This window comes from Ahaetulla prasina, chromosome 7 (genome assembly GCF_028640845.1).
Source record: "Ahaetulla prasina isolate Xishuangbanna chromosome 7, ASM2864084v1, whole genome shotgun sequence".
In the NCBI taxonomy this organism is placed as follows: Eukaryota; Metazoa; Chordata; class Lepidosauria; order Squamata; family Colubridae; genus Ahaetulla; species Ahaetulla prasina.
Genome location: NC_080545.1, coordinates 72,735,516 through 72,750,711, shown reverse-complemented (window position 1 = coordinate 72,750,711; position 15,196 = coordinate 72,735,516). Strand labels below are relative to the sequence as shown.

The 15,196-nt window shown below is 35.9% G+C and overlaps 1 protein-coding gene across 2 annotated transcripts in view; it reads right to left on the bottom strand.

Moving 5' to 3' along the window:
• The window catches only part of LARGE1 (LARGE xylosyl- and glucuronyltransferase 1), a 398,885-nt gene that overhangs the window by 21,880 nt on the left and 361,809 nt on the right, over positions 1-15,196 (bottom strand). The window contains exon 12 of one of the 2 annotated variants that reach the window (XM_058190741.1): positions 12,365-12,643. The exons of the other annotated variant lie outside the window; for it this stretch is intronic. Within the exon in view, the coding sequence (XP_058046724.1) occupies positions 12,365-12,643 (279 nt within the window). The remainder of the gene's footprint in view (positions 1-12,364; positions 12,644-15,196) is intronic. 2 annotated transcript variants of the gene reach the window in all.

The window sequence follows — 15,196 nt, the reverse complement described above, 5'->3', positions numbered from 1 at the left end:
TTTCTCTGGCTGTTTGATAAGTGAGGTAACTCTTCTCAAACTTTTCTGAAAATTATTTGAAGTGTCTGCATCACCATTTCTTTTTCACTGTGTAAAGGTTACTATATTTTGTCAGCTTCCTATTATCAGTTTTGGATACATTTTCTCTGTTTCCTCCCCACCCTTTCCATCAATTCTAATTGACCCAGGGAACTGCTTCTAAATAAAAAAAATCTTTTATAATCCACTTCCTCCAGCTGCCAAGATTATTCAGTGTTTAACACTTTTAACAATTCCACCCCCAGGTTTAAGTGGTACCTTCTTCTGTTGATTCAGCACAGAACTTGTTGTGACCGACAAGATAGCAAAGCAAGCAGGAGGAATACCGGAAGTCATTTATGTCTCATTAAGTGTGCTTGGGCTCAGCCAGTTAATGTGCCTTCCTAGTAGTCTCATGGACAGACCATCATTTCACATTTTCCAGCTGTCATACTAGACGTCCAGGATTTTATTTTGCTCGCTGGAAGTAGGAGTCAAAATAAGATCCAACGCAGTTGGAAGAATGATCATTACAAGGTGAGGGCCATAGTTTGCTGGTAGACCAAATGAATTAATGCAGAAAGTACTTGATTTTATCTAGTTAGGGTGGGAAAAATGCTCACAATGGAATTGTTGTACAAATTGTCAATTCTATAGAGGAGCCTTTGTTAAAGTATAGCCCAGGAGTCAGGGGGTCCCCTAGGAACCTCTCAAGGATCACAGAAATCAAAATTATTTGTCAGTTAATGTTGAAAAGTAATACAATATTAAAATCCCATCAAATAATTGTGGGAGTGATAGAGAAAGCAAATGTGTCAGTTTTAAATATTGATATTTATAATCAAACAAAAGCCGTTTTGTAGTCCTTTGTAATTTTTTAAAGTAGAAATGGGTCTTGAGACAAAAAAAAATAAATAAGAAACACTGCTTGTCTATGACCCTGGCTTAGGCAGACCAAAGGTGGGAAAGGGTTTTAGAGAAAAAAATCTTTAAACATTGCTTTAAAAATATTGGGCTAGGTGGACCAATAGTCTGACTCCATATTGACACAGCTTTCTATATTCCTCATAACGTTACTCTTCTGTTTCTAGCGCAACAGATACTCATAAACCTAAGTGGAACTCTTACTGGTCCAATTGGCAGATTGGAGTGATTAAGGTTAAATGTTAACTTATGGATAAGGATAATTATGCAAACCATAAAAAATACAGACGAAATAAGGAAGGAACAAAAGATAAGATACAAATATGGGAAACGAAATCTCCAGTTTGCATCAATACCATTCACTCTACTGCCCATATCAGTTTATCCCTGAAAGCCATCTTTGCTTTCACCAAAACCATATGCTGCTTCATAATTGCCTTTTGCTTTTTAAACTATTTGTTTCTCTCTTTTTGAGCATCTCATCAACTCCATCCAACCACAACTGAGTCTTCTCTTTCATCTTGACCTACTCAGCATTCCTTCATATATTGGTTTTGTGATTTGATTTTCACTCTTTCTATATGATCAAACAAGTCCAATATATATTCAATAGGCCATTATATTCCGTTCTTTCAGAATTTATTTATTCTTGACATTATTTCTTTTATACACTTAAGTACCCACTTCCAATGCATTCAAATTACTTTGTTTTTCTTGACACATCCACCTCTCATTTTTAAATAACAAGGTGGGCAGAAGCATACTCATATAATTAGCTATTTTTGCTTCTCTTGAGGGATATTTATTCTCTGCTGTACAAAGGATTACATGCTACCCACAACCCTTCTATCAATATCTCTGTGTCTTAGAATATCTCCATTCTTTTTCCCATTTCCAGTAAACCATCCACTAATTTACACAAATCCATCTACCTGTTTTAGCTTTTCACCTTTTATGTAATGGCTTACAATAATTCATTCAATTTTCCCTGTTAAATGCAATTATGTTGGTTTTCAGTATATTAATTTTCAGAACCATAATCCTCATTGCCTCATTATTCACTTCACCACAGCCATTCTTTATACCTTTATACATAAATATATTAAAGAGTCAAATACCAAGCATCTTTTTTTTACTCTTCACATTTTTATTTATTTACAGTCCCAGACTATTGCTGAACCATTCACTAAGAATTACATTTATACTCATGCATACACATACCTAACCTTCATTATAAACCTCTCTTATTGCAGTCAACCACCAACTTTTAAGACCGTATCTATACAAAATATTTTGAAGTTCAAGCCAATTCACTTTATCAATCATTTTCCCCAAATGTATGTCAATCTTTTCAATTTCTTCAATTAAAATGGTCAACAATTCATATTGCTAAATCTGATTAAATGTAGACATTTTAAAAGCTAACTATTATTATTATTATTATTATTTATTAGATTTCTATACCGCCCTTCTCCCGAACTCAAAAACTCAGTTTTGATTCAGCATTTTTACTTTATTTTTGTTGTGTGCTGTAGAAAGCTTTGTTCAGCAGTTGTCCAAAGAGATGTTTAATATGGGCCAAGTTATAAATCTGCCTCTAACGACTTCGCTTGGCGCCACCTTTCTTGCTGGGTGCTAATTTATGGCACTCCGCACTGGATATGGTAAAAGCCGGAGTAAACAGCTACGAACAGCTGTTCCTGACTTAATTTTCCCTCTCTGGTTGAGAGAGCAGGGGAAAGAGCAGGGGGGAGAGTGGTAGATTCCCCTAGGGGCTTTGTTTTTGTTATGCAAAGTCCCAAAAGGTCGAGTCCCATTGAATTCCTTCTATCTCCAGTATCCAGCGCGTCTCCTGCAAAAGCAGGAAAAGAGGAAGGTGTCCAAGTTCTGCTAACAATTGATTTCTTTTTGTGGATTTCTATAAGCAGACGGAAGAAGCATGAGTGAACAATTATTGGTTTGCAAGTATTGATTTTCTGACTTCCTCCTTTTTTTAAAGAGAGAAAAAAATTTTTTTTCCCCCTTCTTTTAAAATGGCGTTTGAGACTAACTGCAAATAGACCGATAGCCTTGCTGCAAAATCGAAACTGAATGGAGACTTCATCTTATTGTGTTGGATTGTGGATTGTTGGATTATATTACGTTGTTTAAGTATTTCATAAGGGGATTTTCAGCAAGAACTTTGTCATGAAGGTTTTTTCAGAAGAATGGATTCGTGACTTTATACAGGATTACACAGAAAGAATGTATTTAATTATTCAAAAATACGAACTGATAAAAAATGGGGACCTTTTGGATCAAGGCTTGGAGGAAATTAACCAGTGTGATCAGGACTTAAATGCAATGGAGGAGATACAAACAAAAGTGGATAAATATGAAGATATGATCATGAATAAACAAGTTGATGTAAAGAAGTTTCCTTTAAACATTGCTTTTAAAAATATTGGGCTAGGTGGACCAATAGTCTGACTCCATATTGACACAGCTTTCTATATTCCTCATAACGTTACTCTTCTGTTTCTAGCGCAACAGATACTCATAAACCTAAGTGGAACTCTTACTGGTCCAATTGGCAGATTGGAGTGATTAAGGTTAAATGTTAACTTATGGATAAGGATAATTATGCAAACCATAAAAAATACAGACGAAATAAGGAAGGAACAAAAGATAAGATACAAATATGGGAAACGAAATCTCCAGTTTGCATCAATACCATTCACTCTACTGCCCATATCAGTTTATCCCTGAAAGCCATCTTTGCTTTCATCAAAACCATATGCTGCTTCATAATTGCCTTTTGCTTTTTAAACTATTTGTTTCTCTCTTTTTGGGCATCTCATCAACTCCATCCAACCACAACTGAGTCTTCTCTTTCATCTTGACCTACTCAGCTTTCCTTCATATATTGGTTTTGTGATTTGATTTTCACTCTTTCTATATGATCAAACAAGTCCAATATATATTCAATAGGCCATTATATTCTGTTCTTTCAGAATTTATTTATTCTTGACATTATTTCTTTTATACACTTAAGTACCACTTCCAATGCATTCAAATTACTTTGTTTTTCTTGACACATCCACCTCTCATTTTTAAATAACAAGGTGGGCAGAAGCATACTCATATAATTAGCTATTTTTGCTTCTCTTGAGGGATATTTATTCTCTGCTGTACAAAGGATTACATGCTACCCACAACCCTTCTACCAATATCTCTGTGTCTTAAAATATCTCCATTCTTTTTCCCATTTCCAGTAAACCATCCACTAATTTACACAAATCCATCTACCTGTTTTAGCTTTTCACCTTTTATGTAATGGCTTACAATAATTCATTCAATTTTCCTGTTAAATGCAATTATGTTGGTTTTCAATATATTAATTTTCAGAACCACAGAAATTGGACTCAAATGATCTTTTGTTTTGCACTAAACAAAATTGCAGTGAAATTCTCTGATCAAAAATAGAAAAATGAACACATTGGGGAAAATTATATGGTTATAGAAGCGAGATATTCTTTGAATTGGATTGGATTTTTATGCTTTAGTTGGTTTTAAATACTTTAGGATTAATCTCTTCTATTGATTTATATATTTTGTTACTGTTAATTGTTAATTTTTTTTTTCTTCTGAAGGATTTGGTTATGTTAGGAGGAAGTCAGAGCTAGAGAGGGAAAATTGGTATAATAGTTTTGTGGGAAAATTTTCTTAGCATATGTTTGTTTTATTTTTAACTATACCTTGTGCTTCATCCGGGAAGTCAGGGGGAGGGGGGAGGGATTAGCGAAGGGAGGGGGGTTGGGGGGAAAGGGGAAAAAATTTTTTTTTTGTAAAACATTTTGAATAAAATAAATAAATAAATAAATCTGCCTCTAACCTAGAGAGCTGTTTATTATTAACACAATGCCCAAGAAGATTAGTATTAAGTTACTACATAAATATATTAAAGAGTCAAATACCAAGCATCTTTTTTTTACTCTGCACATTTTTATTTATTTACAGTCCCAGACTATTGCTGAACCATTCACTAAGAATTACATTTATACTCATGCATACACATACCTAACCTTCATTATAAACCTCTCTTATTGCAGTCAACCACCAACTTTTAAGACCGTATCTATACAAAATATTTTGAAGTTCAAGCCAATTCACTTTATCAATCACTTTCCCCAAATGTATGTCAATCTTTTCAATTTCTTCAATTAAAATGGTCAACAATTCATATTGCTAAATCTGATTAAATGTAGACATTTTAAAAGCTAACTATTATTATTATTATTTATTAGATTTCTATACCGCCCTTCTCCCGAACTCAAAAACTCAGTTTTGATTCAGCATTTTTACTTTATTTTTGTTGTATGCTGTAGAAAGCTTTGTTCAGCAGTTGTCCAAAGAGATGTTTAATATGGGCCAAGTTATAAATCTGCCTCTAACCTAGAGAGCTGTTTATTATTAACACAATGCCCAAGAAGATTAGTATTAAGTTACTACATAAATATCTGCTTTCAGTAAAAATATCTTCCTCCAGACTGGCTTATTTTTACCTTCCTCCAAAAGTCTTTTTTCTAAATATGTGTTTTAAGATGAACAGTGATAAGTATTACTAAGTATTGATTGAATTGAATTGAATTATCTATGACTCAATCAAAATTAATTATTTTCAGAACCACAGAAATTGGATTCAAATGATCTTTTTGTTTTTGCACTAAACAAAATTGCAGTGAAATTCTCTGATCAAAAATAGAAAAATGAACACATTGGGGAAAATTCAGAAGACAAGAAAAAAGCCCACTAAAATGTTGGCAAAGGTGAACACATTAAATATTTATTTGAATATTTATTGAAATTTTATACATTTGTTAAGACTTATTTGCCACCTATCTTGTATCAAAATTGGTTTGGAAATAACTTTTTCTTGAAAATATTTTGATTTCATCAGAAAATGAAATGGGCATATTAATTTAGTTTTAAATTTTAATAACATTTTAATATAAGATTGCAAATTTGTAAGATTGCAAATAATGAACAAAATGACTGAGTATATTCAGTATATTCAGGATCATAATGCTGCTCAGATAAATCTCATTCTTGGGGAGCTGGAAGATCAAGTCCAGGAGGAACTACAACTTATATAAAGACGAAACTGGGCCAAACAATGTGGAAGAGAATGCAGTGGCTGAATTGGTATAAAGAAGAGGGGACACTTGAAAATACAAACTATGAGACCCAGTACCATTTTGAAACAGTTTGTAAAACTGATGACTTTCCCCAAATGTATGTCAATCTTTTCAATTTCTTCAATTAAAATGGTCAACAATTCATATTGCTAAATCTGATTAAATGTAGACATTTTAAAAGCTAACTATTATTATTATTATTTATTAGATTTCTATACCGCCCTTCTCCCGAACTCAAAAACTCAGTTTTGATTCAGCATTTTTACTTTATTTTTGTTGTATGCTGTAGAAAGCTTTGTTCAGCAGTTGTCCAAAGAGATGTTTAATATGGGCCAAGTTATAAATCTGCCTCTAACCTAGAGAGCTGTTTATTATTAACACAATGCCCAAGAAGATTAGTATTAGTATTAAGTTATCTGCTTTCAGTAAAAATATCTTCCTCCAGACTGGTTTATTTTTACCTTCCTCAAAAGTCTTTTTTCTAAATATGTATTTTAAGATGAACAGTGATAACTATTACTAAGTATTGATTGAATTGAATTGAATTATCTATGACTCAATCAAAATTAATTATTTTCAGAACCACAGAAATTGGACTCAAATGATCTTTTTGTTTTTGCACTAAACAAAATTGCAGTGAAATTCTCTGATCAAAAATAGAAAAATGAACACATTGGGGAAAATTCAGAAGACAAGAAAAAAGCCCACTAAAATGTTGGCAAAGGTGAACACATTAAATATTTATTTGAATATTTATTGAAATTTTATACATTTGTTAAGACTTATTTGCCACCTATCTTGTATCAAAATTGGTTTGGAAATAACTTTTTCTTGAAAATATTTGGATTTCATCAGAAAATGAAATGGGCATATTAATTTAGTTTTAAATTTTAATAACATTTTAATATAAGATTGCAAATTTGTAAGATCGCAAATAATGAACAAAATGACTGAGTATGTGGAATATTTATTCAGGATCATAATGCTGCTCAGATAAATCTCATTCTTGGGGAGCTGGAAGATCAAGTCCAGGAGGAACTACAACTTATATAAAGACGAAACTGGGCCAAACAATGTGGAAGAGAATGCAGTGGCTGAATTGGTATAAAGAAGAGGAGACACTTGAAAATACAAACTATAAGACCCAGTACCATTTTGAAACAGTTTGTAAAACTGATGACTTTCCCCCAAAATCCAGTAAGAGATAGAGGTGCTCAGTTTGCAGACCAGTACTGGTGCGCAGCCTATTAGGAACAAAGCCATGCAAATGGTGGGAATGGAGCGAATGAAGCTTCATTTTTGCATGTACAAGATCCAGGTTTTGTGCAAAACCATCCCCCACTCCCCTGGTCCATGGAAAAATTGTCTTCTATCAAATCCTGGTGTCAGAAAGGTTGGGGACCACTGCTTTGGAACACCTTGGTCTTGAAAACAATTTGACTTTATTCTTGGCATCAGTCTCTGGTTTTGGACTTGGTGAGACCGTAGATCCATGATGGCAAACCTATGGCACGTGTACCAGAGGTGGCACACAGCGCCATCTCTGTGGGCATGCGAGCTGTTGCCCCATTTTAGCTCTGCCACACATGTCTGTGCACCTCCCACCAGCCAGCTGGTCTTTGGGCCTCTGCTGCATATGTGTGTGGGGGCAGGGCATGTGTGGGGGGCATGCACGCATACATGGGGAGGCAGGGAACATGCGTGCATGCACAGGGACTGCATGCACATTGCATTTTGTGGGTTCAGGCATATGCGCATGCATTCGCACGTGCACACACACGCTTTGGGCACTCGGTCCAGAAAAGGTTAGCTATCACTGCCCTAGACTGATTTACCACATTGCAATTAATTTTTTTGATTATTTTATACTTTGGGACATAAAGAGGATAGTGGTGAATCAAAAAGAAGTTTAATTAACATTATTTATAATTGAAAGGTTTTTAGAATATAAGACTTGCACCGATGCAACTTTTATTTCTTAGAATAAAGAATAAGTTGAAAATATTTTTTGTTTCTTATAAGACATAAAAGTTAGCAACATGATTGTGTTATTCCATATTTATTCCAAATATGTTTGGAGATTATAATTGGGAGAAATAATGAAAATGTTATTTAGAAGTTTGAATCTTAACATTCACATATTTCCTGGGATGAGGAAGAGACACATTCTGGGCTGCAGTATTCACATTATCCCCTAGTGCAGTAAATTATACTGCTAGGAAAACAGCTGTAAAGCAACTTAATATATTTTCAAATCTATTTAATTCAACCCAAGTGATAATGAGGCAAAATATCCCTAAAGGGCCTCTGGTGGCTCAGACTGGTAAGACAGTCTGTTATTAACAGCAGCTGCTTGCAATTACTGCAGGTTCAAGTCCCACCAGGCCCAAGGTTGACTCAGCCTTCCATCCTTTATAAGGTAGGTAAAATGAGGACCCAGATTGTTGGGGGCAATAAGTTGACTTTGTATATAATATACAAATGGATGAAGACTATTGCTTGACATAGTGTAAGCCGCCCTGAGTCTTCGGAGAAGGGCGGGATATAAATGCAAATAAAATAAAATAAAAATAAAAAATAAAATAAAAAAGTATTTTATGTCATGGTATGCAAGGAGTGGAGTTGAATTTTTACTGATTTCAAATTCGTAATTTATTAACAAAATGTTTAGAACTGTCTTTATAAATGCACCATCAACGTGGGGACAGAATGTCTTAAGGTTGTTTTTCTTTTGATAAAATATTATATTCAAACATTAGAAGATGATTATAATTGACTATAATTGATTATAATTGACTATAATATGATTAACAGAAATAAAGCAATTTCATAACTCAGTTTGAATCTGGCTTATTTTGTGAAGCATAACTAGGACAAACCTGGATGCAAAACCTGATAACTTCCTCCTTTTGGCAGAACTGAATGAGGAGGGAAAAGGATCTAAGACAGTGATGGCTAACCTTTTCTAGACTGAGTGCCCAAAGCACGCATAGATGCAAATGTGTGCACACGTGCCTGAACTCCCAAAATGCAATGCATGCACGGCCCCTGCCTGCATATGTGGCCCCTGCCTGTGCCCCAACCCCGTGCATGCATGCACACATTCTGCACACACCCTGTTCCCCTGCGCATGTGCGTGCCCCCACCCCCTGTGTATGTGCTGCAGAGGTCTGAAGACCAACTGGCCGGCGGGAGGCCTCCACGCATGTGGGAGGAGCTGAACTGGGGTGATGGCTCACATGCCCATGGAGAGGGCACTGAGTGCCACCTCTGGCATGCTTCCCGTAGGTTCGCCATCACGGATCTATGATTTATTCATCTCACAGTAAACAATTTACTACTTAACACTGCATTTGAATGCAACATTATTTAAATGAGCATTATATTAAATGATTTCTCAAATAAGTATTATCTTTTTTTTACCTAGGATACCTGTAAGGGTACCTCAGAGATCAGAGGAATATAATTCCTTGTTAGGAATTTAATCAAAGGACAGCAGCCATATCCATCAGAAAAAAGCAAACTTGTAAAACTGAATGGGTAAGAACTGCCCAACACATATTTTTCAAACTTTGGGTGCTAGAGTGGCTATGCAGATTTTGACAACCCTAATGAAATTTACATTCAGTATCAAGCAAGATAAAGTAATTTAGCAGACTGTAACATAAATTTATATTTAGCATTATCTACATTAGAAGAATGAGGGACATGTTTTAAGAACGCATGCTATGATTATCTGTTGATACCTCAACAGATAATAAAGTAGTTCGACAGCATGTAAGCCAAAAAAAAGAGAGATAATAGTTTATTTGTTGCATTTCTACACTGCTCTTCTTACCTAAGTGTCTCTGGACAATTCACAATACAAAGTGGATAGAAAAATAATCTCCTTGCAAAATAAGAATTCATAAAAATCAATGCTCTTCGGCCACAAGATGTCCTCCTTGCTCTACACACAGGAAGAAGGTAATAAAATCATGAGCCAGGGGACCATGTACGCAGAGAAAAAAGACTGAAGCCCATGAAAACCAACATTCACATTTACCACTCATACAATACACACTGATGTCATTCCCTCCCTTCACCTCCAAAGTTGAGTACAATAATTATTCTGTCTTGACAAGAGTTTGTCTTTCAATCATTTATCTACCTTGTCTGATCACAGTTCTGCTTCCGAGGTATAGCGATGGGTTAACAATATGTCAAAGAGATAACAACTTCAATAACATTTTCACAGCCACTCTGTTAAAATCATCCTGGAAGCAGAGATATTGGAGATGGGAGTGACCTATAAGTCATCTGGCCCTTTGCCTTGCCGAAACAGAATGTGATTGTACATTTATTGAAGTTTTTAACCAGTTCAGTGCTAAGGTGACTTAAAAATGGAGTTGTTCTCCGCTTCTTTGGGAATACATTGTGTAATACAAGTGTCACTATGTTGGTTCTCTCCAGATGTGCTCAACTTCAGCTCACATTTCTCTAGCCATGTTGATTGAGAATTATGGAAGTTGGGAATTCAACACATCTGGAAGGATCACACTGGAAAGCTGTTCTAGTCTCTCTCTCTCTCTCTCTCTCTCTCACACACACACACACGCACACACACACACACGATATAGTGATATATTTATTTTATATCTCTACATCTCTATATCTCATCTCAGTGGAACAACTTGCCTCCAGAAGTTGCAAATGCTCCAACACTGGAAGTTTTTAAGAAGATGTTGGATAACCATTTGTCTGAAGTAGTGTAGGGCTTCCTGCCTAAGCAGGGGGGTTGGACTAGAAGACCTCCAAGCTTCCTTCCAACTTTGTTGTTCTATTCTATTCTATTCTATTCTATTCTATTCTATTCTATTCTATTCTATTCTATTCTATTCTATTCTACTCTACTCTACTCTACTCTACTCTATTCTATTCTAATAAAAGACTGCATGCATTTTTGAGATATCTTGCTTTCAGGAGATGATCAGAAAATCAGGCTGTCAACATTCCAGATATAGTCATTTACAGATTCCTTTCATTTTGAGAAAATTGGCAAGATATCTACTAAGTTAGAACAGGTTTTGAAAAATAACATATTGTATACCACTGCACAGTGCTTTTCGGCCCTCTTTAAGTAGTTTACAGAGACAGCATATTGCCCCCAACAGTTCTGGATACTTATTTTACCAATCTCAGAAGGATGGAAGATTGAGTCAACCTTGAGCAGGTCAAGATCGAACTCCTGGCAATGGGCAGGGTTAGCCTGCAATACTGCATGATAACTACTGCACTGCCAATGTTATGAAAGAAGTGTTTTCAGCATCGTGCAATCATAGCAGCTACCTGCTTTTCATTAAAACAGTTCAATTTTTTTCAGGTTCCACACATGCCTCAAATATTGCTGCTATAAGAGCTACATTAACTTTAATGACCCCCTTCTTACTCATTTATCAAGATTTGCACCTCCTGAGGGCAAGCAGTATCTTACAAGATTCTCAGGCATGATGCTTCTACCTAAAATAGCCTGGCAAAAATCTGTGGCCTTAGGCCCACATGCAGGCTTTGGCCTAATTTAGATCTCTGTCCTTGAAGGTTATTGGAATTGGAGAAAAAGAGGGAGGAAAATATAAGAATGGAGAAAAATGTGACATCAGAAAAATTAGAAGGCTCTTGGATAGATAAAGTTAGTAGAAATAAGATATTAGGTGCCCCCATTTTTGGAATTGTTGTTCAATTTATTTCTTGAGCCATAATAACCATTATCCCACAGCCTCTATTACATTAACTCCCTCCCCACAAAGTCTCTGAATTTTACCTGGCACAAACTAGTCCGTCCTGCTATTACATAAACTGTTTCTTTCTTTGTCTCTTACACTTCGTAGGCAAACATAACATATACATTTTTTTAAATGTCTGTATCTTATGACTTGTTTCTTGCCTCCCCAGTTACTCCTACATACCTAGCCTGACTGATATAGACAGCTTGTCTCTATCAAAACTGTGCTTAAGGACTGAAAATTGTACATGTTACTGTCCCACTTTTCGTTTAGGAGTTTAAGTTGTTCTACACAGCATTTCCTCCTCCTATTTTTCCTGAAGCAATGTGTGAAGTACGTAGGCTTGGATAGAGTGATTGGCCCAAAGTCCTCCAGGAGTTTCCATGGATGAGGGTGGATCTTCCAACTGCTGGTCCTAATCTCTATACCACCCTGGCCAAGTTGTTTGTGGGAGGAATGATTTGGGGGATGGGGGGGATTTACCTGAGGTACTCGTAGAGTCCATACATAGGCAAGAAGTCAATATCAGACAGAAACATGTATGGAGTGCTGATATGTTTCATAGCCACATTTCGCAGGAGATTCACAGGGTAGAATTGTCCCTCTTTATATACAATGTGATATCCAACATTATGACGGCTCATGAGGACCTCAGAACCTTGAGCATAGCGCAGAAATTGTTGGGCCTCTGCATCGGAAAGATAGAGTGCCAGACTGATTGGCCCTTCCCAGTGCTTACAAATGGCTTCAAGCATCTGCAGTCTAGGAGGAGAGAAAGAAAGAAAAGTTCAGAGAAAGGCATCTTCATTAGTTTGGTTGACCTAGGCAAGCCTTTCTGTCTTGGTGTTGATTCTCAAAAATCATACATTTTTCTTTGCACTATATAGGAAGAATTTCCTGCTCCTCTGTTTTTTGACTTCTCACCCTGTAATTCCCAGCTAGTCTCCTATCTAAGGACCAACCAGGATCAACCCTGTTTCATTCAAATGTTATATTTATTTATTTATTTGTCAACAAGTACAAGAAAACAAGTAACAGAATAGACATAGACATGGACACATGAAAAAATTGGCACAAAAAAAGTTGGCAAAACATAGCCATAAACACATAGAATGATTACATATAATTGGGAACAGTAGGACAGGGACGGTAGGCACGCTGGTGCTCTTATGCACGTCCTTACAGATCTCTTAGGAATGGGGTGAGGTCAACAATCTCCTTAAACGTGAAAGGTTGACGGTAGACAGTTTACGGTGAAAGGTAAAGGGATTAGAGAGACTAACAACAGGATCAGGTAGTGTTCCAGACATTTACTACTCTATTGCAGAAGTCATATTTCCTACAATTAAGTTTAGAGTGAATTACATTGAGTTTAAATCTATCGATAGCCCTTGTGTTATTATGGTTGGAATTAAAGTACTCATTTACAGGTAGAACGTTTTGGTAAAGAATCTTATGAACGAAGTATAGATTGAAATGTAGATGACATAGTTCAAGGCTATCTAGACCTAAAATTTCAAGCCTGGTGGTATGGGGAATTTTATTTCGAGCAGAAGATTTGAGTACTCTTCTAGTAAAATATCTCTGGACCCTCTCTAGTGGATATAGTGCACCTCCACAGAGATTCACTCAAGAAAACAAAAGGAAGAAATCCTTAGCTAAACATGGCCTGTGTTAAAACACTAGGGAATCAAAGCCTAAGAAAGAACTACTATAGTACAATGTCTATTCTCTCTAGAAGGGGAAAAATAATTAATTTTCAAGGTTTTATGTCTCCACTGAGAACAGGGAAAGAAACAAATGCAGCAGTTTTATGTAATTGTTGCAGAAGAAAACATGTATTTTTCTAAACAGTGAAAATAGATAAGCCAAGAAATAGGAAGGGATAAGTAATTACTTCTTTGTTCATTTTATTATGTTCACAAGGAATGCAAGGCAGTGTGGCAAAAAAAAAAGCTTGATAAATTAAAAAGGCAAAAATAGAAGCTCCATCAAACAAATAATAGTAATAAAAGTCTAGTAGTAAAAAGGGTTGTTTTGTGTTCAGGAAAACAAGGCTTTCTGGTTAAAGATGGTGAATCACAAATACATACAGAAGAAAATATTAATAATGAACACTTCAAACAATTTATTTCCAAGATATGCCATGGGTGTTTTAGCAAGCACAATACAGTCTTGCATTAATTAACAGCACTGCAATATAATCCATGTGCTTCCAGGAACTATTTCCATTCTTAGTAGATTCAATTAAAATACATGATTATGAAGATATAAATGCAAAAAAAAACCATATGACTTTATGTGAAGCTGTTTTTATTCAGAGATACAATAATTTTCCTGTCTCTTTTGCTTATTAATGTCAGGGCAGGAAACGTAAGGTCCATCAAAATCCATATCATTTCAGATATCCTGTGAAATAGGCAACCTTGTTCCCAGAATTCACTCATTTTGGGAATGAGGCTGCTTTCAGCCTTGGGCAAATTAAGAGCATGCCTTTAGTTGAATTGCAGGGAAGTGGTTAGAAGCATCTGCTTCCTGGTTACATTAAGCATTAGTGGTGTGCGGGATATTTTGAATTTAATGTAATTGCTTCAAATGTGAATGGTTTGAATTTGAAATTTCCTTCCTTCCTTCCTTCCTTCCTTCCTTCCTTCCTTCCTTCCTTCCTTCCTTCCTTCCTTCCTTCCTTCCTTCCTTCCTTCCTTCCTCCCTTCCCTTCCCTTCCCTTCCCTTTCCCCTTCCTTCCCCCTCCCTTACCATGGTGACTGTAGACAATGTATAGAGATAAAAGCCATTATAAAAATATAAACCCGTGTAAGCTATATCACCAATGTGATTACCTAGGTACCTGGTCCAAATGCATGGTGGAACAGCCAGGTTTTCAGAGTCTTAAGAAAGGATAATCTTAAAGCACTCAGAAGTACTGTAAACCAAAACTAGCCAGAATAATTCATGAGCAACTAGACACAATCCTGAATAGTGATCATCAAATTATAATAATTAGTTCCGAAGCTGGGAATGGAGAGGATTTTCAGCAGCAAAAGCTGTAAAGCAAGCATGTTTAACTGAGGCCATTTCCTCAATAGTCATTTATAGCATCTTACAGTATCACCAGCCACTGTGGTGAAAATATAAGTCCCATCTTCATTACTGATACCTCAGCAGATCAGTGCTATAAATTATAGGTGTGAAAATGAACTGAATCATTCAGAGGACAACATTCTGTAATGGATGGATGTCATAAAAGAAAAGGCTCTAAAGAAGACTATTATTATATTTGATGTAGATGTAGAACTAAAAAAGGAAGACAGTTGG